Below are 27467 nucleotides of genomic sequence, written 5' to 3' on the forward strand. Positions count from 1 at the left end.
TTAGTTTTCCCATTGAATGTATTGTACTGAGCTGAATCTGATGGGTCCCCTGAACGGTTTTGAAGTGGTTTCATCCCACTGAGCTGGGCATTGCACCCTGTGATGATGCATGCCATCACCCTTCTCTGTCTTTCTCAGGATGATCAAGGCTCTTGGCCATGATAGTCAGCCCTTGATGGGGTTGACTGATGGAGGGATGGAGGATGAGGCCTTTCTCCTCCAGCTCGGACCACGCGTCTGTTACCCTGTTCAGCTGGAGGTTTTGAGGTGAATGCAGCGAGAAGAAAGCCAACAGGCAAGTCAGGCTTCCGAAGAAAATAGCTCTTTATTTCGTGAGGTGGCCGAAGCCAAAAGGTCCCAGAATAGGCCCCAGGAAAAAAGCCCTTCACCTTTCACAGACCCTTGTTTTATACCCCAGAATCAGGTACCACCCAATGGTGGGAACAGAATCAGGTGCCACCCTAAAGTGGGAGCAGAATGCCAGGTCACAGCCTAGGGTAGGGCACAATCATTGATCAGGGTAGGGTCAGTAACATAATCTTGCCATTGAAATGTTTACATACACAACAGGCAGGTCTCTTCATCTGTGGGTGCCATGGAGTTTAGGCCTGACTGGTGGGGGCAGCCTCTCTGTCCAATGGCCCACAAAGGCTACACTGACTCACATTCCCCTCCTCACACACAGGGCTCATCTGAGTCCCTCTCTGGGTATCGACCATCAGTACAGGTGCAGTGAATAGCACCTGGCTCCTAACACATCTAACAAAGAGAAACCAAGGGGAAGTGGGGAACTGCTAAGAACAGATAGGGTGTGGTGCCAGAGGGAAGTGCAGGGATTAAGAACATGCACCAAATGCAGCCATCTCTATTCCACTCTGGCACCATGTGGTTCCCTGAGCATCATATGGTGAGGTCCTAGAGCCACAGTACTACAGGGGTAGCCCCAGAGTTCCAAGCATTTGGGGTACAGCAGGACCCCTGAGCACTGTGGGGTGATCCTGGTGGCCTTTGGCACTGTAGAACCATTTTTAGAGTCTTCCATCCTTATTGGTAGAGTCACTGAGAGGAAACCCTGATCCCCTTGAATACCCACTGCTTAGGAGCCCCACTCTGCCTCAAGAAAGGACAGGCAAATAAGTGGATTTTTCAGGAATAGGAAGAGTGAAGCCAAGAGGTGTATAGCCCAGGCCTGTAAGCAACCTCCAGCCTTCTCTGGTCCATCCATTAGCTCAAGTTTCTGTCTGGCGCCAGGTTTCTCTCCAGCCTCTGAACGGACATCAAGTTCCTGGAAAAGTAGGTCTGTGGGGTGCAGGGCCAGGCCTTCAAACACTGTTCAGCTCTCTCTGCTGCCAGACTTCTCGCAGTGCTGTTACCAATTCCCTTTCTAGCTCCAAATCCTGAGAGGGGAGAATGGAAAGGCCAGCGTCCTCCCCAAAGAAAACAGGTCAGCAGTGCTTCAAAGTGAGCAGTTCCCAGATGCAACACAATCCATTCCAGTGCACAGCTGAGTTTAAACCCACTTCCCACATTTACCAGCCAGCTAGTTTTAATTCGGGGTTCACCACACTAAGGTGCTGGGAATCATCAGGCCTCCCTCTCTGCACAGTGACCCTCCACTCCTGCCCCTTAGCACCCCTGTCTCTTGGAAACCAACAAAGACAACTTGGGTACCTTCTCCTATTATCCCAAGTTTAAGGTTTCCCATAAGATTACAATCACATCAGTAATACCAAAGAGTTGAAAGTTCCCTCTTCTTTGCCTCTTTCCCCATCATTATTTTTGTTTTGGGGGGCCATATTCTGTGGTGCTCAAGGATCACTGAAGGATTGGGGAGATGGGAAGGGGCTTACAGGGGATACTGGAGATCAAACATGGCACATGCATGCCAGGCAAGCGCTTTCCCAACAGTGCTATTGGCATGTCTTTCCTCAAGACAACCATCAACCATACAGGGCCGCTGCCTGGTCACCAGACTCTCCACTCGGCAGAATCCATGGAAATACTGCTGAACGCAGCCTCATCAAACCCATCTCAGGACCATGCGCCTTCCAAGACCCACTCAATCTATAAAGTTCTCCATCGACCAAACACAGCTGTGAGTCCCATTGCAGTAGGCGCTGGGCAGGGGTGTGACTGCCCATGGAGACATGCCACGAAGAAGCCTCAATATCTGAGGTGATGTCACGAAGAAGCCTCAATATCTGAGGTGATGTTGCCGCTGCCAAGTGCTACAGGGAATGAATGCTACACTGGGCAGCGCCCTGAGCAATGGCAGGGGCAAGATGCATTGAGCAGTGGGTAGGCTCAGGTCCCAGGCGTGTGGGAGTGTCCCGAGGAGGAAGACACAAGCTGAGGCGTGAGGTCTTGAGCTCCACCCTGGTGTGGAGCCTTGCGTGAGTGTGTGTGTGTATGTGTGTGTGTGTATTTTAAGGGTTTTGTGTGTGTGTATGTGTGTGTGTGTGTTTTCAGGGGTTTTCTTTGTGTGTGGCTTGTGTGTTTGTGCCTTCAGAGTTTTTTTTGTGTGTGTGTACTTGGGGGGGGGGCCCTAAGGTCCACCCCAGTGTGTGTGTGTGTGTGTTTTAAGGGTTTTGTGTGTGTTTTCAGGGGTTTTCTTTGTGTGTGGCTTGTGTGTTTGTGCCTTCAGAGGTTTTGTGTGTGTGTGTGTGTGTGTGTGTGTGTATGTGTCTTGGGGGTACTTCTGAGCTCCACCCAAGTGTGTGTGTTCAGAGATTTTGTGTGTGTGACTTGAGGGGACTCCTGAGGTCCACCCCAGTGTGTGTGTGTGTGTGTGTGTGTGTGCTTAGAGTTTTTTTGTGTCTGTGGCTTGGGGGGGACCCCTGAGGTCCACCCCAGTGTGTGTGTGTGTGTGTGTGTGTTCAGAGTTTTTTTGTGTCTGTGGCTTGGGGGGGACCCCTGAGGTCCACCCCAGTGTGTGTGCATGTGTGTGTGTGTTCAGAGTTTTTTGTGTGTATGGCTTGAGGGGGACCCCTGAGGTCCACCCCAGTGTGTGTGTGTGTGTGTTCAGAGTTTTTTGTGTCTGTGGCTTGTGGGGGACACCTGAGCTCCACCCTGGTGTGCCGGTGTGGTGTGTAGAGTGTGTGTGTGTTCAGTTTGTGTGTGTGGGGGGGTGGCTTGGGGGGAACCACATGGGAGCCGGGGGATCGAACCGCTGTCCGCCCTAGGATAGCGCTCGCCAGGCAGACAGACGCCTTACAACTAGCGCCACCGCTCCGGCCCCCAGCGCTCAGAGCTTTGCGGGGGAGGGAGGCGGGTCCTTCCCGCGAGGACTTGAACGCGACCACGTGACCGAGCCGCCGCCGCTACCGCCGCGCACTCTCCGGGCACGCGCAGAAGAATGACCCCGCGCCAGGATAACGTCACCTAGCAACCTCTAGGCTCGCCCCCAGAACGACCGCGCGGGCTTCCGTAGACAGGCCGGAAGTGGGCCCGTTCCCGGCAGGCCGTTCTGCCGCGCCAAGATGGCGGCGCCCAGACTGCGGGGCTTTTGCCGGGCTGCTCGCAGCGGCGTCGCGTTCCCGGGGCTGCGCGGGGCGCACTCGGGGGCTCGGGGGGTGCTGGCGGAGCAGAAGGCGCGGGGCCTGTTCCAGGAGTTCTTCCCGGAGCGGGGCACGAAGGTGGAGCTGCCGGAGCTGCTGTCCGCCCCGCAGACGGTGTACTGCGGCTTCGACCCCACGGCCGACTCGCTGCACGTGGGCCACCTGCTGGCGCTGCAGGGCTTGCTGCACTTGCAGCGCGCCGGGCACCACGCCATCGCGCTGGTGGGGGGCGCCACGGCGCGCCTGGGGGACCCCAGCGGCCGGGCCCAGGCGCGGCAGGGGCTGGCGGCGGAGCAGGTGGAGGGCAACGCGCGCTCCCTGAGGCTGTGGCTGGAGGCCCTGGCCGCGCGTCACCAGCAGCTCTTCGCCGACGGCCGGCGCGCCTGGGGCAGCTTCACGGTGCTGGACAACGCCGAGTGGCTGGGCGCGCAGAAGCTGGTGGACTTCTTGGCGGCGGCGGGCGGCCACCTGCGCATGGGCACCCTGCTGAGCCGGCACACGGTGCGCTCGCGGCTGCAGGGCCCGGGCGGCATGAGCCTGGCCGAGTTCTGCTACCCGGCGCTGCAGGCCTACGACTTCTACCACCTCTTCCGGCGCTACGGCTGCCGCGTCCAGCTGGGAGGCGCCGACCAGCTGGGCAACATGGTGTCGGGATACGAGTTCGTCCGCAGGTCAGCGCCTGAGCGGCCCCCCCACTCGGGCGACGGGCAAGGGTCCGGGGCAGGGTGGTCTGATCGTTAGGGCTGGGAGGACTGTATATGCATCCTGGGCCTGATCTGGGCTGTCACTGGGACTGCATGGAGCATATTCATGCCGAATATGGTTTGCAATACTGTTTCCCCCCTGATGCAGGCAGGTGCAGGCCGCACGCATCTCTTCATTTAGGGCTGCACCTTGCAGAGCTGCGCTAGGAAAATCCCCACTGTCAGTCAAACTCACTTTTGGGTGGCATTTCTCAGGGGAGGTGTGCCATAGGGTTTGCCCACCTATCAGATTTCTCCCCTCCTTTGGGCCACACCTGCCTGGCCTATGCTCAGAGATCACCCCACATGGGCCTAGGGACAGGGGGTGTGTGTGGTAATCTATGCTGGGAACTGAATCGTTGGTAGGCAAGTGCCTTCCCCCACACCTATCTTTCCGGCCCACTAAATTCCTCTGCTTCCCCTTTTCTCTGGCTGCATGGTATACCCCTAGTATGGTTCACAGTGACAGAGTATGGGAGGCCAGACAGGGCAGAGACAGCCCTGTGATGCCCACTCAGCAGGCCGATGCATCCACAGCTGCTGTTGTCATGCAGGATGACAGGGGAAGACGTCTTTGGAATCACAGTGCCTCTCATCACCAGCACCACTGGGGCCAAGTTGGGCAAGTCAGCCGGCAACGCAGTGTGGCTGAGCCGGGACAGGACATCTCCCTTTGAGCTGTACCAGTTCTTCCTCAGGCAGCCGGATGACACGGTGGAGAGGTGAGTTGTTGCCAGTGGTGTGGGGGCACAGGACAGGGCTTGCAAGATGTGTGCTCCACCCGACACAGCGCTGGTTCACTCAGCTCCTCATGTCTTTACGCTGGTCAGGGCAGAGTTCCTGGGAAGGGATGTCTGTTCCCTGTGCGATATGTGTCCCAGTGGCAGAAGCAGTGCTGGGAACTTGCCCAGGCAGTGGTCCGGGATGTTTCTTTGTTATGGTCCTCTAGGCCTGGCACTGACAGGCCCACTGGGGACTTCCAGCACTGGTGAGCACATGTGTTCCAACAGCCTCTTCTGCCTGCCCCCAGGTATCTGAAGCTTTTCACATTTCTGCCACTTGCTGAGATTCAGCACCTCATGCAGCTGCACAGCAACCAGCCAGAGAAGCGGGAGCCCCAGAAGCGACTTGCTGCCGAGGTCACGAAGCTGGTGCATGGGCAGGAAGGGTTGGACTCTGCCAAGAGGTGAGGGCATGTGCGACCATCCTATAAGAGCTGCTTGTTTTAAGGAGACAGCAGAGGCATTAAGTTCCTCGTCAAGCAGAAACAGTATTTTCCTGGTTTCTTACCCTGGTTCTGCTTTGTACCTGGAGGTGCCAGGTTTGGAACTTGTGCCCTTTGCATGACTCCAAGTTAGCATGTCTCAGCTGTGATACAGGCAGCACTTGGGGCCATCCTCGTGCTTTCCTCAGTCACTGGATGAAGAGGAACAGACAGAAGGGATCGGGCGATGGTTTCTACTATGCCCACTGGCTCTTTTCTGACTAGGACTGGCTGTGTACTCGCTAGAAAGAGATCATTGGAGGCCTGGGAATTGTACATGGCTTCTCATCGTTCGTTGCTGGGTCTCAGCAGACCTCATGCAGAACAAGTGTGTCTCATCTCCCGTCTCCGAGGCAACAGCTCTGCTCTCCCTTCACCACTGTTGTAATGGGGGGGGGGGGTTCCACATTCTTGGGGTCTTGGCTCTATATAGGTGCCATCCCTGCACAAGATATTGGCTTCTTATTACGTCTTCTTTGCTTTTGGTGGAATCACAGTCAATCTCTCCTGGCCCCTTTGCTGTCCTTCACTATGGTGTGAGGCCTGGGACACCCTGACATTCTGGCACTTCAGTCATGTCTAACTTCCATGTTTAATAAATTCAGGGGGTTTCTGGCAGTGCTAGCTGATGGTGCTTGGGTCTGGTCACCCTGGAGGCCAGCCCTGTGGACCCACTCCTCACTTGTACTGTGTTCTTTTTCGTTGGGACTAAACCCAACATTGATCAGGGCTTACTCGTAGTTCTGCACTCAGGAATCACTCCTGGTTTTGGTCAATGCTGGAGATCAAACCTGTGTCGGCCATTTGCAAGGCAAGAGCCTTCTTTGCTGTATTCTCACTTCAGACCCCCCCCCCCCCCCACACACACACAGTTTTGCTTCTGTCGCTTTTAAGTGTTCGGCACCATCATTTGGCACATTCTTGTGAAGTTTCAGAAGAACATGGCTGGCTCGAGTCACGCCCTACTTGTCCTGAGTTCAGAACATGGCCACTCAAGTGGGTAGTACATATGGCAAATCTTCAGCTCTGCTTTTGCCAGGTGCACACAGGTATATATGTGGCTCATGTATGTACACTGTTCGCAGGTGCACAAAGGCCCTGTACCACAGTAACGTGGAGGCATTGGAAGCCATGTCGGACGAGGAGCTGAAGGAGCTGTTCAGAGAAGCCTCGTTTTCTGAGCTAGTTCTGGACCCAGGAACCAGCGTCCTGGATACTTGCCGCAAAGCACAAGCCATCCCTGATGGCCCCCGAGGGTGAGGTGCCCCTCAATGCTGGGACAGCTATCTCCTCCTCTGGTCCCTAAACCCTCCCCAGAATGACATTTCCACCCGAAAACCAGGGCTGGCTGAGTTTAGCGCAAGCTGAGTGTGGCAGTGAGGGCAATCAAGTCTCTAAAGTTTAGAACAGTCTGTCTTGGGGGGCCTGGGGTGGGTCTGAGGCTCAGTGCACTGTGTCCTCACTTTCAGCCACAAGTCTCTGCCAGAGCTATGGGTGTGATACGGATCTTCCCCATGGAGGTGCCACCAGCTAGCTCTAAATGGGATGGCTACAGTCCTGGTGACCAATGTCTGCCTCAGCCCCAGCTGAGTGACTTGGACATTGCAGATTGCATGAAACATGATTAGTTGTTGTTTCAGCCAATGTAAACTGTGACCCGGCTTAAGCATGTCCTGAAGTGTCACTTCTAGCGGGCTATGGGATGCTGGGGATCGAACTTGGGTCAGGTATATTCAAGGCAGACACCCGCCTTGCTGTTCTGTCCTCCAACCTTAGTCCCTGTATCTTTCTCTGTGTAGGTACCGCATGATAACAGAGGGCGGCGTCAGTATCAACCACCAGCCCGTTACCCGCCCTGAGAGTGTACTGGTTCTGGGCCAGCACATTCTCCGCAATGGGCTGTCCCTACTGAAGGTCGGCAAAAGGAATGTTTACATCATCAAATGGCTCCAGCTCTGATGGTCTGCCCTGGAAGTACCCCACAGACACCTCTAGAACTACTCTAGGTTGCTATGTGGCATCCTGGCCCCCTCCACACATTCCCAGGGTACCACTGGCCTGCCAGCTCCACTCTTGTTCCTTTTCTGAGCAGGTGCCTTGTAGCATTTGCTGTCCTCACACGACCCTCTAGGGGACTGTGAGCCATGTGAAGGGGAAGTGAGCTGAAGCCGGGCTTGGCCTTAGTAAACTTGTCAGAAGTTTCTGACTTGGGTCCCCTGCACAATGTTTTATTCCTGATAATCAGGTTTGTTTCAGCCTCTTCTCTCTAAAGTACACGATGTTTATCAGTCTGACAAATGAAGAGAGCTTTTGTCCCATGCGGGCTCTGGATGTCATATCCCAGCCCCCCAATAACCTGGAGCAAGTCCTGAACTGTGAACTGTGGAGCAATGAGTGCAGCATCGAGTAGCAGCTGAGCTACTGCGTCTCTGGGCCCCAGAAAGACTCGGTATGAGACTGTGTCTTTCACGGCAGTTTTATTTACAGTGAGAACATACAGGTCCATGACAGTCGTCCCACATTCTGCAGGCGAGTATGTCCTGCTCCTTCCTGACCTGTCCAGCCGTAGCCTGGCTTGGAAACCAACATTTTCCATGGAACTGACTGATGTACTGGAGAAAAGGCCAGAGTTTTTCCTTCAGACTCAGAAAGGTTAAAATGGCATCACTCGATCCAGTCATTGAATAAATCTGTTTTGATGTAAAATTGGTGAGACTGGCTGTGCATGGTAGCGTGTTCCCTATCCCTAGGTTTCTGGCAGGGAGCCAGTTCTCATCACCTCTGGTGCTTTCTGTCAGCCCTCTGCAGGCCTTTGGGCACTGTGCTCTGGAATGAGGAGAACAGCTTCCTCCTGCCTTGGATGCCTCTGGTTGGTGATATAACCGAAACTGATTACCCAGTGTGACGGGCCATCCCATGGAGTGCAGTGCTAGGATGAGACGCTACTGGGAGCAAGCAGATGTGGCCATCAGCGGCTGTCCAGAGCCCAGTGGCACTGCTGTTGTCTCATGAACCATCCCTGAAGAGGGTTCTGGACACGGGAAGGGGGCAGGCCACACAGCTTCCATCATGCAGTGGTAGCAGCATCTGACCAGAACCTCGGGGCTGCTGCTTCACTCCCACTAGTGGGGGTGGTGGGGGAGGAAACGCCTGAAGACAGTGATGGGTGCTCAGGGTCTTGTCCACGGGCAGGACAGTGGGGACAACTACATAGTTCTTGAGTTCAGATCACAGTCTGACAAGACAGGCTTGGTGTCTAGATATGGGAAACCATAGAAACAGCCATTTATTATTTGGGTTATATGTGATTGGTTGTGCGGTACAGAGTAAACATCTCAGGACAGCCAGTCTGGACATGAGCAGCTTCATACACTGCAGTACACGGAGTTCATAAATACACGCTATTTGGGGAGGCCACAACTAACAAGATTTCCACAGGCAGGTACAGAGGCCAGTGGTCACCACAGATGAGTCTCTCGAATCTCAGCGATGATCTGACCAGCTCCTTGTAAGGCCTGCAAGTGGGGACAGAGGGCGAGTTCAGTGTGGTCATGCTGCGGCATCACCTGAACTGTGTCTTCCCAGGCATTTAACCATGGGACTACGGGGAACACGGTGTCCCAGCAGATTCACATTCGCAAGCATGCATGACTAGATACCTTCAGCATGTCAGCAGCCTCCTTCCTGCGCTGTGCCATGTCCTCGGACTCAGTGAGCAGGTCATCCAGCAGTGAGGACTTGTACAGCTGCCCTACCAGTTCACTCTGCAGTGTGTCCTTCACATGGTTCACCAGGAAGTGCATGACGGCCTTTGGCACGCTGTGGACACCACAGGGAACGGTTTGGACAAGCATTGGGCAACCAGACCCGTACCGGCCTGGTGTCACCCCCGTACCCACCTGTCCTGGATATTCTTTCTAACGATGAGGAAATAGGACTTGATCAGCCGCTCAATCACCTCACAGTCGCGCTGTTCTCGGGCAGACAGCTTCCGGGCTACAGGGACAGGCTGGCAGAAATGGGACAGCAGCCTGGGTAAGCTGTCAACTATGTTGGCAGCCCAGCTACCTCTATGCTTGCCCTTCTTGCCCGGGACCTCACCACATCCAGCAGGTTCACTGCGTGGCCCTTCTGTGGGCTGGCTGGCATGATGGGCAGTGGCTTAGACTTCTCTTCTGCCAGCAGCTCCTCCGCCTTGGAAGACTTCAGCATCCCCCGCCAGCTGCCGGCTGCAGGCTCCTGCGCAGCATCCCCAACGCCCCCAGCCCCTGGTGTCACCTGGAAGAAAAGTGGGCCTGTGCTTGATGCCTTGCCAGTGGGAAGTTGGGCACAGAGGTCCAGACAGGAGGGCGGCAGGCTGCCCCTTGCTCCATCCTGGCCAGCAGCACTGTCCCTGTCCCACCCATCCCTGCAAACAGTATTCCCAGTGTCTGCTGCTGGGACAGATATCAGGACCTGTGGCACATCGGTGGCCCCTCCCTGCAGTGCAATATCTGGGTGAACTGGCAAGACGCTACAGGCTCACATGGACACTCAGACACACCACAAAGGAACTGTGTGGCAGACGTGACCACTGAATGCAAGCACCGACCAAGGCTGCCTTAAGAGTTTACACTGCTGTAGAATGAAGTAAAGGCAAGGTCCTGTTTGACATGTCCATCTGAAGATGAATACCGATTGTTTTAAGAAGCTGGTTAGCTAGACGTGAAGAATTATCCCAGAGAACTCTCCAGGAGGAAATCCAGCAGAGCTCAAAATTCAAGGGGCCTGTGAAGATTGGCCAGGTGGGCGCAGATAAGACAGTGACACTGTACTATGATTTCTTCGTGGGGCCAAACAGAAAAGGAGATGATGAGAATTGACAGCATGGGGTGGGACCAAGTCACAGGCCCATCAACTGCCTGCCAAGCAAGGTGCTGTTGGCCTTGGCTTTGGCCTTTCCAGAGGAAAAGCCCAGATCAAAGCTGCACTGAGGGACGGGACCCAGTGTCTAGTTAGATAGGTGCCTACTATAGGGTTAGAGAGGACAATGGACACAGAGAGGTGATGACAGACACGGCCTGTGGGTTCAGTGAGAACCACAGGGACATTTATGTTCTGAAGCAAGAAACTCACATTTTTAGTTTCTCTTCTGCTGTCCTGAATTAACTGTTAAAAGACAGGTTAAAACATGCAGTTTAACAAGCAAAACTCAAAAACCAAGCATGAAAGGCGCAGGCAAACTTCCTTTTGGGATTGCTCCTTAGCTCTGTGAGTCTTCTAGAAAAGACCAGAGCAAGCCCATCACCCAGGTGGTACAAGTGTTGTGCATCAGGTGGTCCAATCACGGACCAGGCCTTGTTTAGCACCCCAGAGCGAGCTAGTCAGGGGCCCCTTGAGCATGCAGGCGGAGGAGGACGCACAACAGACCTTGCCATCGGCCTCGGCAGAAGCAGCAGGGGAGGGCTCCTGGGAAGCAGGTGCCAGAGCACTGGGAGCTTTAGAGGACTGAAGGCAAAAAACGCAGGACACAGTGTCACGCCGCCAGAAGTCACCGGCACCCGGTGATGGGATGCCCGTCTCCACAGTGCCCAGAGGATCTGCTAGATGGCTGCCAAAGAAGGCGGCCAGGAGCTGTGTCGGCCACTGTCTCTCCCTCCCTCTCAAGATGGACCCTCGCCACTTTGCCCTGATCAGGGTCGGAAGCCTGGCCATTCTCAGCTACCTGCACCTGCCCTGATCAGGCTGAATCTTGCAAAGCTGGTTCTATTTCCTACTGGGTCTCTCGGGCTGGGCTGGAACCTGGGCTCTCTCATCACGCACACACTCCCTCAGAGCCCCAGTCCCACTGGACCCCCAGGGCTGCCCAGAATGGGAGAAAAGTATTGGAGCACATGCAGCCCCCCAGGGGACACCACTCACCTTGTCTCGAGATGTGGCTGAAGGCAGTTCCCTGGCCAGCCTATTTCTCCTCTGCTCCTACAAGACAGAAATGGCCAGAATGTTGCTGCAGAAGCACTTAGGCCAGCACTGCTGAGAACAGGCCAAATCAGACCTGTCCCCCTGACACCCAGGAGGACCTGGGGGCAAGGGATCAGGACTCAGAACTCGCCCCTGCACTGGACACCATTGATGCAAGTTGTGCTAGCTCCACAGCTGTGTGGGCAGCAGTGGGAGGCCAACATGACCAACCATTGCTTCTGGGAGGGAGGGAACGGGTTGGCAACCTTCACAATGAGGCACATGTGGGTTCATATGTATCACCAGCGTGGGGTTCAGGTGTTTCCAACTAGTTGGAAACAACTAGTTTCCAGCCTAGTTGGTTAGCACCATCACTCTCTATAAGCCTGATGTGCACCCCTGGTTCCGTGGGAGATGGCCATCATCACGGGAAATTCAGGGCTCCTGAGAGGAGTCCGCCCAAGTTCTCAACACCAGACACCCTCGTGGAAGGCCCTGCTGCAGCCCAAGCCTATCCAAGCAGGCAGCTCTTATAATCTCACTAAATATCCTGAGTATGAAGGTACTTCTGTAGACAGAAAGCTGGAGTCCTCCTGGATAAGGGACTTTACACCTGGGAGCCTGGGGTAGAGACACAGTGGTCTCCAAAGGGGAGCAAAGACTGAACCTTCAAACAGCTACTGGTGCATCTCCATTGCTTCAAGCTAGACAAGTTGCTTAGATATGGGCTGTGGGCTCTGCCAATACTCTTCACCAAGCACCTCCCACACCTAGCAAGCACTGTATCAGGCACAGTAAGCCCAATCCCCATGCTTCGGCAGCAGGATGGAACCATATCCCCACAGCTATGTTTACCTCTATATTATTGTTCATCAGACCACAGGCATCTGCGAAGTCGGGGTGTTTTGTGTTGATGTAAGCCAGCTCGATGGCCACCAAGTTATGGACCTATATTTAAAAAACAATCCTGTGTAACCAAAGATATGCCCATTGAAGTTTCCTTACAAAATCAGCTTCCAGGACTGGTTACTTGATATAGCCCAGCAGAAATGCCTGAATCCACCCTTAAGATGACACTGTGATAGGTGAAAGCAATTATTGAATGATTTTGCTCATCTCTGGAACTTACAGCCCAGCATTTCTCTGAAGGCCACCGGGACTGTTGGGATGGGAAAGAAATTAGGCACCTCATGTAAATCCAAGTTCCAAAGTTTTTTGTTTTGTTTTGTTTTGTTTTTCGGCCACACCCGTTTGATGCTCAGGGGTTACTCCTGGCTAAGCGCTCAGAAATTGCCCCTGGCTTGGGGGGATATGGGACTCTGGGGGATCGAACCGCGGTCCTTTCTTGGCTAGCGCTTGCAAGGCAAACACCTTACCTCTAGCGCCACCTCACCGGTCCCCCAAGTTCCAAAGTTTTAATGCAACTTCAGGTCAGGAGCCAGAGCGATAGCACAGTGAGTGGGGCATTTGCCTTGCAAGTAGCCTGCCGGGTTCGACCCCCAGCATCCTACATGGTATCCCGAGCCTGCCACGAGTGATTTCTGCACATAGAGCTAGGGGTAACTCCTGAGCACTGCTGGGTGTGGCCCCAAATCCAAAATAAATAAATAAATAAATAAACTCAGGTTACCTGCCATTTCTTCAAAATTTTTCAAACAATTTCAACATAAGGCAATCTGCTTTACATATGGCTGATAAGGTTCAATTCCCAACACCCCACAAGGTACCCCCAAGCACTGCCAGGAATGATCCCTGAGCACTGTTGGGATGGCCCAAACAGCCAAGAAAAAAAATCATAATCAATTTAAAGACCAGGGTATGATTGAAATGATTGATTAACCTTAATCCAGGAATATTTGAAAATATTCTGTGGTTTAAAATCCCAGTGAAGGGGCCGGAGTGATAGCACAGCGGTAAGGCATTTGCTTTGCACAAGGCTGACCCAGGACAAACCTCAGTTTGATCCCAAATGGTCACCCAAACCAAGAGTGATTTCTGAGCCATAGCCAGGAGTAACCTGAGCATCACTGGGTGTGATCAAACCCTCCTCTCCCAAAAAAGGTAAAATCCCAGTGAAAAGGAAGCCTGTCTGACCAGCATCCATTTCCTAACAACCCAAAGTTAAGAAGCATGTGGCAGGACTGACAGATGCCCTGGGTGGGCAGCACATGCTCACTGACAGGACCCACTAAAAGTCGACAAGCACTTAAAGAAGTGATGCCGACGTCCCCAGCACTGCTTTTATTTCCATGGCACAATTCACCTGCAGGGCTGTAGGAGGTACCTGGGGCTGGTGCCAGAAGGGCCCAGGACAATGTATGTCCAAAGCTACCAGAGGCAGGTGGATCTATGATCCCACTAGGAAGGGCAGGGACCTGCCTCCTTCCCAACACAATAGGGACCCTATTTCGTGGCAACAAGGACCCACTCACCATCTCGTTGGTGACCGGCAGCCGCTTGCGAAGGAGACACGTCACCACTTCAACAATGGCATCGTGGAGTTTTGGGAAGCGCAGCAACTCCTGCTCAAGCGAGAAGGCAGGAGATTTGAGCACCGCAGAAGCCCCAGCCACCGTCCCTACCTTCTCAGTGTCACAGCGACCCTCACACCAGCCCACAGAAACTTTCCCTGCCAATGGACCCCTAATGTGCTGTCCACTCCAGCTCTGCCAGTGTGTCAGCCACACCAATCCCCCCACCCATGTGCTATATCAAGCACATCAGGTCTCACCAGTGCCCTATGAACACACCTGGGCTTGTACCTGGCCCCGCACCTGTGTGCTGTAGTTGCTGCAGTGCTGGATAATCCGCTGCATCTCCTCGTGCACCAGCTCCACACACCTCAGGCTCGGCTCCTCCAGGCGCTTGATCTGCCGCTTTACCAACAGCTCAAAGGAGACCTCAGGCACGAAAAGTGCAGGTCGGGGGCCCTGCGGGAGCAGTGGGCAAGGAATGTAGGGGGGTCTGTTAGGAAAAGTCCCTCCTAATTCCAGGATCAGGATGGGAAAAACCAATCGTGCAAACGTTAGAAGTAGAGCGCTGCTCAGAGGCTGTACAACCTCACCGTGGCATTTCTAATGGCTGTCAGGATGTCGATGGTGTTCAGGCCACCCAGTGGATCCACAGACTCTAAGGTCCGCCCAAAGGTCTCATGGAAAATGTAGCAGATCCTGGCACCGCCACACCTGGGAACAATCAGCATGAATATGAGGAGCTGAGAGGGGCCATGAGAGGAGGAGCAGGGGTGAAAGGGAAGGGACGTGAGAGGCTGAGCAGGGGTGACAGGGAGGAGTCATGAAGGGGTAAATGGATGACAGGAGCCATGAGGGGCTGAACAAGGATGAAAAGGAAGAGCCATGTGGGGCTGATAAGGAGTGACAGAGAGAAGTGCTGCAGGGGTGACAGGGAGGAGCCATGTGGGGCTGAGCAGGGGTGACTGGGAGGGGCTGAGCAGGGCTAACAGGGAGGGGACATGAAGGGCTCAGCAGGGTTGACAGACTGGGACTAAGTTCAGGGTTCTACAGCTCTGAGTTGTCCAAGCCACAAGGCAGCATCTCTTGGGGACAGGCCCCTTTAGGAATGATCAGAGGTTAGAGGCCTCAGAGGGCACTGCAGGCCCAGCACAAGCAAGTTATGTGGCTTCAAGGGATTCCAGGGATAGTGCTGCTGTTGACAACCTGCCTGATGTCACACAGCTAACACCCTGCCCCTCTAGTTCCCCCAACTCTCTAATAAACTGTGTCCCCCCCAGAAGTAAAGCAGAGAGAGGAGGGACTCAGGGCTGTGGAGTGACCTCACTCACAGCTCTGAGGTCTCGATGTGCTTGGCTGTGCCCTCGATGGTGTTACAGTACTCTGTGGCAAACTTGGTGATGAGCTGTAGTAACGTGGCACTTTTGTCACCCACAGGCTCGCCATAGCTGTTCAGCAGGGACTGGTACTGGGCAGCCAAAACGTTGATTCTTGTTTTCAACTCAGGTAAGCAATCTCGGATGTGATGCATCAGCAACCTTCAAGGAGAGGAAAGAGGTCAGTGGTCCCGAAGACAGGCCAGCCCTGGGTAGAGGAGCCTAGTGGAATCATGAATCTCAGTGTGAGGTAAAGACTTAGTCTGGGACCATGATAAAAGGAAACCACTACGCTCAAGGCTTTTCAAATCTCCCTCCAACCCACCCAAATGTCGGAGAGTCAATAATAAATCCAAAACAAAACAAAACAAAAAAACCCACCACCACTTTATACTACTGCAATTATCTCAATCCTAGTCTATGCAAAACTTAGGTTTCTGACTGACCTTTAGGACTGGCATCAACATAATAAAATCAGCTTTTTCTGTGAGGAGGAGACAAAGACTGCCCACAGAATGGAAAAGATTATTTACCTATTGCCCCTCTGACAAGGAGTTAATATCCAAGATATACAAAGAACTCATAGAACTTAACAAGAAAAAAAACCAATCCCATCACAAAATGGAAAAGAAATGAACATAAACTTCCACAAAGAAACACAGATGGCCAAAGACACATGAGAAACTGCTACACACACTCATGGGAGAGATACTAGTCAAAATGACAATATAGCATCATTTCACACAACAGAGACTGGCACACACCAAAAAGAACAAAAACAGCCAGTGCCAGCGAGGATCCGGGAGACAAAGGTTCTCATCCCTACCAGTAAGAATGTCAACTGGTCTGCCTTTTTTGGAAAACAATAAGGACTTTCCTCAAAAACTAGAAGTGGAGTTCCCATATGACCCAGCAATACTGTAACCACTCCTGGGAATATATCTAGAGGGGCCCAAAATACACAGGCAGAAATGGCACATGCATGCCTTTGCTCATTGTAGCACGATTCATAATAGCCAGAATATACAAACAACCTAAGTGACAAAGAACAGATGAGTGGATAAAAAACTGTGGTACATCTACACAATGGAATACTATACACCTGTTATGAAAAAATGAAGTCATGAGATGTGCTTATGTAAGGATTAAAAAGGGAAGTATCATGCTAAGTGTAATGAGTCAGAGGGAGAGGGATAGATACAGAATGATCATATACACTCATGTGGAATATAAAAAGAAATAGAGGGCCGGAGAGATAGCACAGTGGCGTTTGCCTTGCAAGCAGCCGATCCAGGACCAAAGGGGGTTGGTTCGAATCCCGGTGTCCCATATGGCCCCAGAGCCTGCCAGGAGCTATTTCTGAGCAGACAGCCAGGAGTCGCCCCTGAGCACCGCCGGGTGTGGCCCAAAAACCAAAAAAAAAAAAAAAAAAAAAAAAAAAATGAAAAGAAAAAGAAATAGAGAATGATAATATTAACCAAAGATAATAAAATGAGGGTCAGGATAGGAAGCTTGCAACTAAAAGGGGGATAGAGCAGTTAGGGCAGAGAAAGGACCATTCTGACAATGATAATTGGAAATGATCATTCTGGACAAGAAATGGGTGCTGAAAGGAGGTAAAGTGATATATATATATGTACGTATATATATGTATATACATGTATATATGCATGATATTCCTTGAGTAACAATATTACAAACCACAATGCCTAGAAATAAAATGAAAATGTCAGCCATAGAGGCAGTCTGGGGGGAAGGGGGAGACTGGGAACATTGGTAGTGGATACTGGTGAAATGATGGGTGCTGGAATATTGTATGAGTGACATTCAACTACTAACAACTTTCTCAGTGATTCAATTAAAAAAATCCATTTTATCAAGTTCCAAGTCCATGAGCTGCTCCTGGCAGGCACGGGGGACCATATGGAATGCCGGGATTCGAACCGATGACCTCCTGCATGAAAGGCAAATACCTTACCTCCATGCTATCTCTCCACCCCCCCCCCTTTTTTTGAGCCTTTCATTTCTTAAGGGACAAACAAAAAGAGAAATGACCATCCATCACCTACAAGTGCTCTGGTAGCAGGTCCAGTTCAGGAGGACTGCCCTTAACTCCCTCACCAAGAGGGGACACAGAAAACCCCTGCTTTCTAGGACACCCCCACCCCAACCCTCCACAAACAGCTGCCATCAGCAACTTCCCACTATGCTCCGTGAGCTGTGTGACAGCAATGTGGTCACCCTGGGGACAGTGGAGATGAGGGACACCTGTTTAGAGTGCGGGCGAGGTACTTGGTCCCATTCCTGTTTGCCAAAGATGGATACTTCTTCTGAAGGAATGCGTACTCGTCCCGGATCGAGTCCGTGACACTCTTCTTATTGTTGATGTCCAGCTGGCTCCTATGGGTGAAAACACACAGGACAGTTCTGAAGTGATCTGTGGTCCCATATTCCTTGGTGCCGGTGGTAATTAAGTATGCAGACGCCATGCAGCAGCAATACCTTGCTGTGAAGGCCTAGTATGGGCTCTGACCACTCTTGATTCTGTGCTCAGAGGGGTGGGGAGATACCCCTGCACGGCATAAGCTGTGTGACTGCTCAGTCACAAAGAGGCCGCACCGGCCCACTTGCTCTCCTTCTGTAGGAAGGGGCTACATGTGATGATATAATGGTCCCAGGATTCACACATGCCAGGAATATGCCCACACCCGAGTCAGAGCCCAAGCAACTTCTTCTTGACCCGAGAGCATCTGTGAATGTCAAGGGCACCACCTAATGGTGCTATGGGTGGCCATATCCAAGTTGGGCAAGGTGGGGAGACTAGATATAAGTGCATTCAGCTAAAAATATTTGCCCCTAAAAGGATTCAGATCAGACGCCATACATCCCATCACCCTGTCATTCTGTGCTGAGGAAGACATCCGCCCCTTAGGCCAGGCTCTGCATCCCTTACAGGCCATGCTGACTCTCCCAGATGTGCTCAAGATCTATGGGACAACCCTGATCACAGTGGGACAAGGACAAAACCCGCACTTGGGGGGCCACACTCCTCCATGTCAACCATGCTGCAGACTGGCCAATAATCAGGCCGTCACCGCCATCTATGTTCCTTTAAAGAGGATTCCTGCACGAAAGGCTGTCCGGGCTGTTCAGCTGGCTGCTCTCAGAGGGCCATGCCACTTTCCTTCTTTATGGTTTTAGGCCACATCCACCAATGCTCAGGGTTTACTCCTGGCTCTATGCTCAGGGATCACTCCTGATAGGACTCAGGGGACCCTTTGGGGGGGACGGAGGATTGGACCCAGTTAGGTGTGTGCAAGGTAAATGACTTACAACTTTGTACTATCATTCAGGCCATGAAGAGCATAGTCTTAAGCAGAGTAAAAAATTATAGAAGGGTTCAGGGAGGGGCTAAAGGGATGAGCATAAACTTGCCTGTATGAATCCTACACTCAACACCCCCTGACATGGGGCCCTACAGCTGGCCCAAGTATTCTAGGAGTCCCTGCAGGCAGGGGAGAAGAAAGAGAAGCAGAGGAGGAGCCAACATAGAGCATGGCCCCTGCCCAAGCATCCAGCACTCTCCCCATCCCCACTCTACACACACATCCACTGACCTGTTCACAACGCCGATGATGCCCAGTTTGACAGGGATGACTCGTCCCATCAGAACATCCATGGCATCGGTACCCGCATCCATGAGGTCAAGCTTCGTAATCACAGCCAGGGTCCTGCGACCTGTGAAAGGACCGAGAGAAGGGACAAGGTGGCTGAGACACAGAGACATCTACCGGAGCCCCTTCATGCCCAAAGGCTTTGGCACCTCTGCCCAGTCACGCCATTAAGGGTCATTTCCACCTCTGCTCAGTCACTCATACGTCTCATTTAAAACTCCTGCATATTATAGCCCGAGGGAGGACAAAGCAGACTGCATGAACCCACATCCTAGATGCCCAAAGAGTACCAGCTAAGGGGCTGGAGAGATAGCATGGAGGTAAGGCATTTTCTGTGCATGCAGAAGGTCGGTGGTTCGAATCCTGGCATCCCATATGGTCCCCCGAGCCTGCCAGGAGCGATTTCTGAGTGTGGAGCTAGGAGTAACCCCCGAGTGCTGCTGGTGTGAACCAAAAACAACAACAACAAAAAAGTACCAGCTAAAAAAGACCCAAATAAAAACACCCCAAGGACATCCCACTTACATTGATGAAAACCAGAGATAGAATACTGAAAGCAGCAAGATCATAAAAGGAAATTACATACAAAGAAGCATCCTTAAGATTTATAGCAGATTTACCAAAGGAAACCATCCAGTGCTGAAGACAGTGGCAAAATATAGTAAAAGAAACAGTAAAATGAACACCTTGCCAAAAATACTTTACCCAGTCAAACTCACATTTGGATTTGAAGGAACAATACACAGCTTCAAAGATAAACAACGCAGGAATTTCTTGGACTCAAAAACCACCTTTAAGAGAACTAAAGGGGCTACTTTAAGATAAAATAAAGGATGGGGCCAGAGAGATAGCACAGCAGTAGGGCATTTGCCTTGCAAGCAGCAAACCCTGCCAGGAGCAACTTCTGAGCAAAGAGCCAGGAGTAACACCTGAGCGTTGCTGGATGTGACCCAAAAATAAAAAAAAAAAAAAAAAAAAAAGACAAACCCCACAAACAAACCAAACTTCGATAGAAAGATAGCACAAAACTCCACAACAATAACCTCTCTCAATGTCAATGGAATAAAGGCACCAATTAAGAGACAGAGTGGCAGGATAGATTAGAAAATTGAATCTAACATTCTGCTGCCTACAAAAAAACACATTTGACCAAGTCAGAACAAATACAGACTTAAAGCCAAACATTAGAAGATAATTATTCAAGAAAATAACCCCAGTATCAGATGACTAACTTCTAGCTCAAAAGGTTTTAGTGAGGGGCTGGGATGATGGCGCTAGAGGTAAGGTGTCTGCCTTGCAAGCGCTATCATAGGACGGACAGCGGTTCGATCCCCCAGCGTCCCATAGAACAGACAGCAGTTCGATCCCCCAGTGTCCCATAGAACAGACAGCAGTTCGATCCCCCAGCGTCCCATATGGTCCCCCCAAGCCAGGGGCGATTTCTGAGCACATAGCCAGGAGTAACACCTGAGTGTCAAACAGGTGTGGCCCAAAAACCAAAAAATAAAGGTTTTAGCGATTGTGAAACTCATTTCTTAATGGCCAAGGGCCATTACACAATAAAAAAAACTAACACTCCAAAATATTATGCCCTAAATGAAGGACAGCAAAAAATGTAAAATAATAAACTTGAAGGAAGACATTGATAGCAAGATATAGCAGGAGACTTGAGCACTCCTCTATCACCTCTCAATAGACAACTAGACTAAAGCTCTGCAAGGAAATACATGTTTTTTGTTTTTGTTTTTTTTGGGGTTTTTTTTTTTTGTGGTTTTTGGGTCACATCCGGCAGTGCTCAGGGGTTTTTCCTGGCTCTGTGCTCAGAAATCGCTGCTGGCAGGCACAGGGGACCATATGGGACGCTGGGATTCGAACCGAAGACCTTTTGCATGAAAGGTAAACGCCTTACCTCCATGCTATCTCTCCGGCCCCGGAAATACATGTTTTAAAGGAAGAAAGAAAATTATCTATCCAATACCCATCTGATAAAAGGTTAATACCTAAGATATATAAGGTACTAGCAGAACTTAACAAGAAAAAAAAATCTAGCCCCTTCAAAAAATGGGGAAAAGAGATAAACAGAAACTTCCTCAAAGAAGAAATACAAATGGCCAAAAGGCACATGAAAAAATGCTCCACACCACTAACCAACATTGATTTGCATCAGATGCAAATCAAAACAACAATAAGCTATCTCACACTACAGAGACTGGCAAACAAACAACCAAAACGGGCATGGATAAGGGGGAAAAGGGCCTCTTTCATTCACCCCACCGTGACAAGCTTCCTACTGAAACCAGTTCTCCTATTCTCCATTTCTGTTATTCCCCTCTGAAGTTTCTTTATATCCCATGTCTGAGAGAGAGCATCCTGTGTCTGTCCCTCTCCCTCTGATTTCACTCGGCATGATACTCTATGATCCACCCACATAGCTGCACACTGAATGACGTTATCTTTTCTTTTTTTTTTTTTTTTTTTTTTTTTTTTTTTTTGGTTTTTGGGCCACACCCGGTAATGCACAGGGGTTACTCCTGGCTATGTGCTCAGAAGTTGCTCCTGGCTTGGGGGACCATATGGGATGCCGGGGGATCGAACCGCGGTCCGTCCAAGGCTAGCGCAGGCAAGGCAGGCACCTTACCTTTAGCACCACCGCCCGGACCCTGACGTTATCTTTTCTTATGGGTGAATATACGTACCAGTTTCTTTATCCGCTTATCTGTTTATTCTTAGACACTTTGTTGTTTCCTGATTCTGGCTATTGTGAACAGAGCTATGGTGAGCATAGGATGCAAGTGCCTTTTCTGCATTTTGCTTTTGGGCCCTTAGGTTATATTCCCAGAGGTGGAATTTCTGGGTCAGTATAGAAAGCTGGCAAGTGGTAAAAGTTTTCTTTAAAGGTCAGATTAAAAATAAAACTTTTAAGGGCTGGAGAGAGAGCACAGTGGTAGGGAGTTTGTCTTGAATGTGGTGACCAGAGACAGATCCGGGTTTGATTCCCGGCATCCCATTTGGTCCTCTGAGGCTGCCAGGAGTGATTTCTGAGCGAAGAGCTAGGAGTAACCCCTGAGCACTGGCAGGTGTGGCCAAAACCAACCCCCCCCCCAAAAAAAAAAGACCCAGATAAGGGTGTGGCTCAGTGATAAAGTACACACACACACACACACACACCTATGTTTATGATCTTTTAAAGGGATTTTGCATTAATCTCAGCACTACCATTTCCTACTAACTTGATTGCTCAACACGGAAGAAGCAGGATGAGTCTGGAAGCGGGGCTAGAGGCGGATGCCTAAGCCCTGCACAGCCCTGCCCCAGCCCTGCTCCAACCCTGCCCCAGCCCTGCCCAGCTCTGTCCCGCCCTGCCCTACCCTGTCCAGCTCTGTCCTAGTCGTCCCAGTAGGAAGAAACACTGGACATTAATTCTCACAGCTACTCAGAGCACTCTGCCTCATCCCTATGCCCTTCGGCCCACATATAAATGGATATGTCCACTAAAAGGCTGAAACAATTCCTTGTGCAATGAATATGCCAAACCACAAGCTGCTGACCAGTCATTCACCCCTCAGAATCTGTAAGGCAGGGCAGGAGAGATAGCACAAAGGTAGGGCATTTGACTTGAACGCGTCCATCCCAAGACAGAGAGTGGTTCGATTACCGGCCTGCCAGGGGCAATTTCTGAGCACAGGGCCAGGAGTAACCCCTGAGCGCCACCAGGTGAAACCCAAAAACCAAAACATAAAACAAACAAACAAAAAAAAGAATCTTCAGGCATTTGAGGCCCTAAAATTGTCTTAAACATAGATATGATGCCAGGGCAGCCCATCTCTCAGCGCAGCGATGTCTTATTCTCACTTTGATGTCTACTGACTCTGCTGTGTGGCAATCTGGGGGAGCTAAGAACGACTTCGCCTTCAAATCTCTATCAACAGCATGAAGATTCCTCTAAGTCTACAGCCCCTGTCTGGCCCATCTTCTGTGCCCACTCACCATCGGGATCCACCTCCCTGGAGATCTTCAGTGCTTCTGAGGTGGCCATGTCTGTATTGGCGGCCGTGACCGCGAGGATGATGGAGTTGGGGTTACTGATGAACCGGAGAATGAGCTCTCGGATTTGTAGCTCGATGTCCTTCGGCTGGTCACCTACAGGCACCTAAACAAACACAACAGTGAGGTTGCTGCATGCTCTCGAGCAGTAAAAGCCAGTTTCCTGGGGGCAGACAGGGGGCAGGAAGTGGCCAGACTTGACAAGGGGCTGTTCAGATTGATACCCTCAGAGTCTCATTCCAGAGTCATCATGGCGGTGCCAGACAATGACATGTCAGTGACAGAGACAGGGAAGCTACAGAAGATAGAGGAAGCTGTCCTGGGAGTGAGCAGGGGACAGACCTTGGTCCATGGGGCCTGGACACTGAGGAAGGAGTACAGTGCATCTGGGCAGCCTCTGCTGCAGGTGTGGTTTCATGCTCAGAGGCCCTGGGAAGGTGATCTCTGTGGGCCCACTGGCATAAAACAATGACAGCTCTGGGCAGAGCCACCGAAATGAAGCCAACAGTCACCAGGAGGGGAGCATGGCAGGGGCCTATGCTCAGTGATCATGTGACACAGATGCATAGCCAGGACAGTAAAAGCTATTGGGGGCTATTGCTCTCAACAAGCCAGACTCTAGGGCACCCAGGGGGTAGACACTGGTGAAGGTGGGGTGTTCCTTGGGCTGCAGCAGTTCTGTGGAGATACCCACCTTGGTCATTCCTGGAAGATCCACAAGTGTCAGGTTGACGACGTTGGGCGAGAAGATCTTTAGGTGGATGGGCTCAGGGCTCACTCCCTAGAATCCAACAGTACATCAGAGATCTAAGACACTAATGTGGCAGAGATACGCATAGAGCTTCTAAATACTTTCAGCATCCAGCTCATAGGCAGTGGGATGCGAGAAATTGGCACATGACAGAGCACATGGGTGCCACCTGGCCATTAACAGACAATGAGTGCCTGGGGGACCAGCCCCTCCTGTACCCTCCCTGGCCATGCAGAGCAGGACAAGAAGGCGGCACTCACTCTGAGATGGGCTACTGGCTCACAGAGAAGCCTGGTTTCCGACAACAAGATCATGGCCCGGCCCCGCCCCCTGCATTGCAATGCCCCTTATGTGTGCAGGCTGTTGGGACAGTCTGACTGTTCCATTCTTTTTTTTTTTTTTGGTTTTTGGGTCACACCCGGCATCGCTCATAGGGGACTATGTAGGATGCCAGGATTCCAACCACCATCTTTCTGCATGTAAAGCAAATGCACTACCTCCATGCTATCTCTTTGACCCCTGGCTGTTCCATTCTAGACTCCACCAGCCCTCACACTGGCCTCTACTAACGCCTCACCCCTCACTCCTGCAGCCATCTCTGCACCACCAAGACCCCAATGACCTGCAAGCCTGTCCTGCTCTTCCACTCTCCCCAGTATGGGCCCACAGCGGGCTTAACAGAAACCCTGGGAAGCCTGCAGTATGAAGACCACACACATGGAATCATCCATGTATTCATAAAGTAACCCACGCACTCACTACGAGCCGCACTCTGATACTTTCCAGCTCTGAAAAGAGACCTACCTTATTATTTCCTGAAATTCTTTCTGTCTCATTTTCAATTTCTTGTCGAATTTCATCAAAGTCTGTGTAAAGCTAAAAAACACAAGTTATAATATCCAGATGAAAGTTAAAGTTCTCGGCAGGTTATAAATTCCCAGGGTGTCTCCGGACCTGTCATAAAAATAGATAGAGAAGCCACACTCTGAGTGTTTCTTCCCCAGCCAGAGCCCATCTGGGTTGATGGTGACTGCCTGATGGAGGCTGCTCTGTCGTGCCCCCCCAATCCCAGCTCACCCAGAGCACCACAGGGTATGACTCAACACCCCCCCCCCAGTTTATTTACTGCCAAGACTTCGTAACCCCCACAGCTACACTCTTCACAGCAGGGAGAACCGAGTTTGACCTACAGTGTCAGACTTATTTATTCCCCAAGCCACCCTTCCAATCCCACTCCTCCATTCCACTGCCATTACCTTATTCTTGGTGTGAAGAAATTTACCCCATTCTTCTGCTTCCACCCCTGCAAGAAGAAGAAACTCACTGAACGGAAACTGTGGGGATTACTTTCTCTGTAGCTAGGAAAGTGCACAGGCCGCACAGTAAGCTGTGCTCAAGGCTACAAGCGGATGTTTTTCAGGAGCTGCAGGGCATGATCCGAAATCAACACTTCACTGTCCGCGTCCACAGCACAAGCACTGTCTTTATTCGAGCAACTTAGGCATAAAGACGGCTTATCTGATGAGCAAACTCAAATGACTACGAGAAGGAAAACTGAGATGTACAAGCAATGTGAAAGCAGGGCAGGGCTAGCCAAGGCCCTGGCTGAGGCGGCGGGCAGCAAGACTGTCCTCCCTGCACCTCTCCCCTGCAGTCCACACTGAGACCCCACTGTCCACACAGGCAGCAAAACAGTAATTAAGGCCTGGATCTTTCCTCCTGTCTTCTGCCGGCTGCCTAAACCCAAATTGCCACCCACTCCTAGGTTAAGGCTACATCTGCTAGTCACTCCTTCCCATCCCCACCCAGAGAATCCAGGTGCCCTTGGAAGGGAGCAAAAAAGGCTGGACATAGAGGGTCCTGCAGCTGATTCGGGGACCCCGCAGATCTCAGTGCAGGAGTGGAAGAAAAGCAGGCACAGCTGTCTCAAACCCAGCAAGAAATGCTCTGAGAACCTGCCCTGGTGCGGCTGTTCTGGGGAGCTTCAGTGTCTCAGTGACCCCCTTTAGGAAGAAGGCACAGCAGCCGCCCAAGATCAAGGTAAAAAAGAGTGTTGTGTACTCAAGGAAGTCTTAGGAAAAGTGGCTCAGTCAGTCCGTAGGTGGGTGGGGTGAAAGTCAGCTACTTGAAGCCTAGTCCCTCCTCCCCTAAGTGCCCAGAGGGCCACTGTGGCCTTCCTTGGTCCCACGTGGACCACAAACAAGGAAGCATGAACATCTCCAAGCAGACTGGCATGAAGGCCCCACCCAGAGGCCCGCCCCAAGCCCAGCAGGACAGCCAGAGAAGCAGAAGGAAAGCAGGAGGCATGCGGCTGTGAGGCACAGACATGTGGGGAGACCTTTGCCGGGCTGTCTTGAGTTTTTCCAGGTGGCAGGGTCTGTGTTAGAGAAATAGCACAGAAGAAGAAGTTTAGTGCCGAACCCCTTACTTGCACCATCTCAGAAACCCACATGCAGGGACTGAAACTGGGCTCAGCCCACTGAACCCGGTTCCTCAACACTGACAGGCCACCAGTTCCCCTTCATTTGGGCACATGCTACAGGAGCAATAGAGATTATAAAACAAACAGGTAAAACGTGTGGCTGGCTCGGACCATTGCCATTAGACACCCCACTGTCTCACTTCCCACAAGTGGGGTCAACCTAACTGGGGACAGAAACCACCCGGTGGACAAGCCAGTGTCTGTCTGCCTCACATGGCTGAGTCCTGGGTGCTCTTGAGCCCCTCATCAGGCATGTGCCCTGGAGTCCTCTTGGGAAAGCGCTCCTCTGGCCCCCTCAAATATCTGTGAGACGTCAAACGCCTCCCAGACTCTCAGAAGTCCTAGTTATCCTAAGACCAAACTGAGATGAAAGCAGACACGAAGCTTTGGTTCTTCTCTCTGAAACATCCTCAGAGTTGTCAATAGCAGATCATGCTGGTCCTCACAGGTAGTTTCTGGAGTTTGCCTGGAAGGACTGAGGTTGTCTGACCTACAGCTATGGGGGACTATTACAGAGCCCAGATTTCACCCACATCTGGAATGGCCTGACTCTGCTTTGAGTAAGACATGCCCAGAAATTCTCCCACAATGGCGAGGAGGCTGACCGAAAAGCTGGACCTGGTGGTCAGGGAACAGGCAGGAAAGGGGTTTGCTGACACGAAGATCTTGTCACCTGGCCAGACCACAAAATTCTCTCAGCAGATTCACCTGTCCACGGCACCCTGGTAGATACTGGTGCATTTCTACAACTTCTTATCCCTGTTCTGCCCTGTCCTTCATCCAAGCCAGGGGCACAACACTATGACTCTGGCTGTGTGACCATCACCCCTCTCTGAGGTGACAAGGTGAGGGAGGTGGACAGAGCCCTGCGCTGGGTTGTACTAGGCAGAACTGCCAGCCACTATTGTAACAGGCTTCATGTGTAGGAACTAAGCTTAGAAAACCACAGGCAGGGCCGGGAAGGTGGCGCTAGAGATAAGGTGTCTGCCTTGTAAGCGCTACCAAGGAATGGACCGCGGTTCGATCCCCCGGCGTCCCATATGGTCCCCCCAAGCCAGGGGCGATTTCTGAGCACATAGCCAGGAGTAACCCCTGAGCGTCAAACGGGTGTGGCCCAAAAACAAAAAAAAAAAAAAAAAAGAAAACCACAGGCAGAGCCAGACTG

The 27467-nt window shown here is 51.7% G+C and overlaps 2 protein-coding genes across 7 annotated transcripts in view; one reads left to right on the top strand and one right to left on the bottom strand.

Moving 5' to 3' along the window:
• The first annotated feature begins 3479 nt into the window (after positions 1–3479).
• On the top strand, positions 3480–7878 carry YARS2 (tyrosyl-tRNA synthetase 2). Its single transcript, XM_049782883.1, has 5 exons — positions 3480–4228; positions 4855–5022; positions 5331–5486; positions 6650–6820; positions 7364–7878. Exons 1-5 carry the CDS (start codon positions 3480–3482, stop codon positions 7521–7523), a joined length of 1404 nt encoding a protein of 467 aa, XP_049638840.1. The 3' UTR covers positions 7524–7878.
• Positions 7879–8024: 146 nt separating this feature from the next.
• Positions 8025–27467, bottom strand: part of DNM1L (dynamin 1 like) — a 31461-nt gene continuing 12018 nt past the window's right edge. Inside the window, exons 3-21 of one of the 6 annotated variants that reach the window (XM_049783796.1) lie at positions 26159–26197; positions 25077–25123; positions 24625–24696; positions 23764–23850; positions 23013–23175; positions 18969–19089; positions 17620–17751; positions 15307–15513; positions 14569–14689; positions 14279–14434; positions 13937–14026; positions 12360–12452; positions 11466–11522; positions 10974–11051; positions 10680–10712; positions 9666–9842; positions 9464–9573; positions 9224–9383; positions 8025–9079 (exon numbers count right to left, since the gene is read on the bottom strand). In XM_049783796.1, coding sequence (XP_049639753.1) covers positions 9023–9079; positions 9224–9383; positions 9464–9573; positions 9666–9842; positions 10680–10712; positions 10974–11051; positions 11466–11522; positions 12360–12452; positions 13937–14026; positions 14279–14434; positions 14569–14689; positions 15307–15513; positions 17620–17751; positions 18969–19089; positions 23013–23175; positions 23764–23850; positions 24625–24696; positions 25077–25123; positions 26159–26197 — 2000 coding nt within the window. In that variant the 3' untranslated portion in view covers positions 8025–9022. The remainder of the gene's footprint in view (positions 9080–9223; positions 9384–9463; positions 9574–9665; positions 9843–10679; positions 10713–10973; positions 11052–11465; positions 11523–12359; positions 12453–13936; positions 14027–14278; positions 14435–14568; positions 14690–15306; positions 15514–17619; positions 17752–18968; positions 19090–23012; positions 23176–23763; positions 23851–24624; positions 24697–25076; positions 25124–26158; positions 26198–27467) is intronic. The other 5 variants (XM_049783798.1, XM_049783797.1, XM_049783799.1 and 2 more) reach the window with 5 other exon arrangements.

Source organism: Suncus etruscus, chromosome 11 (genome assembly GCF_024139225.1).
Source record: "Suncus etruscus isolate mSunEtr1 chromosome 11, mSunEtr1.pri.cur, whole genome shotgun sequence".
NCBI lineage: Eukaryota > Metazoa > Chordata > Mammalia > Eulipotyphla > Soricidae > Suncus > Suncus etruscus.

Bases quoted from the DNA above. Each gene is read 5' to 3' on its own strand.
- YARS2 (XM_049782883.1), top strand. From the start codon at position 3,480: ATGGCGGCGCCCAGACTGCGGGGCTTTTGCCGGGCTGCTCGCAGCGGC. The intron at 5,487-6,649 runs GTGAGGGCATGT...CACTGTTCGCAG, and splicing joins GGGTTGGACTCTGCCAAGAG to GTGCACAAAGGCCCTGTACC. The intron at 6,821-7,363 runs GTGAGGTGCCCC...TTCTCTGTGTAG, and splicing joins ATCCCTGATGGCCCCCGAGG to GTACCGCATGATAACAGAGG.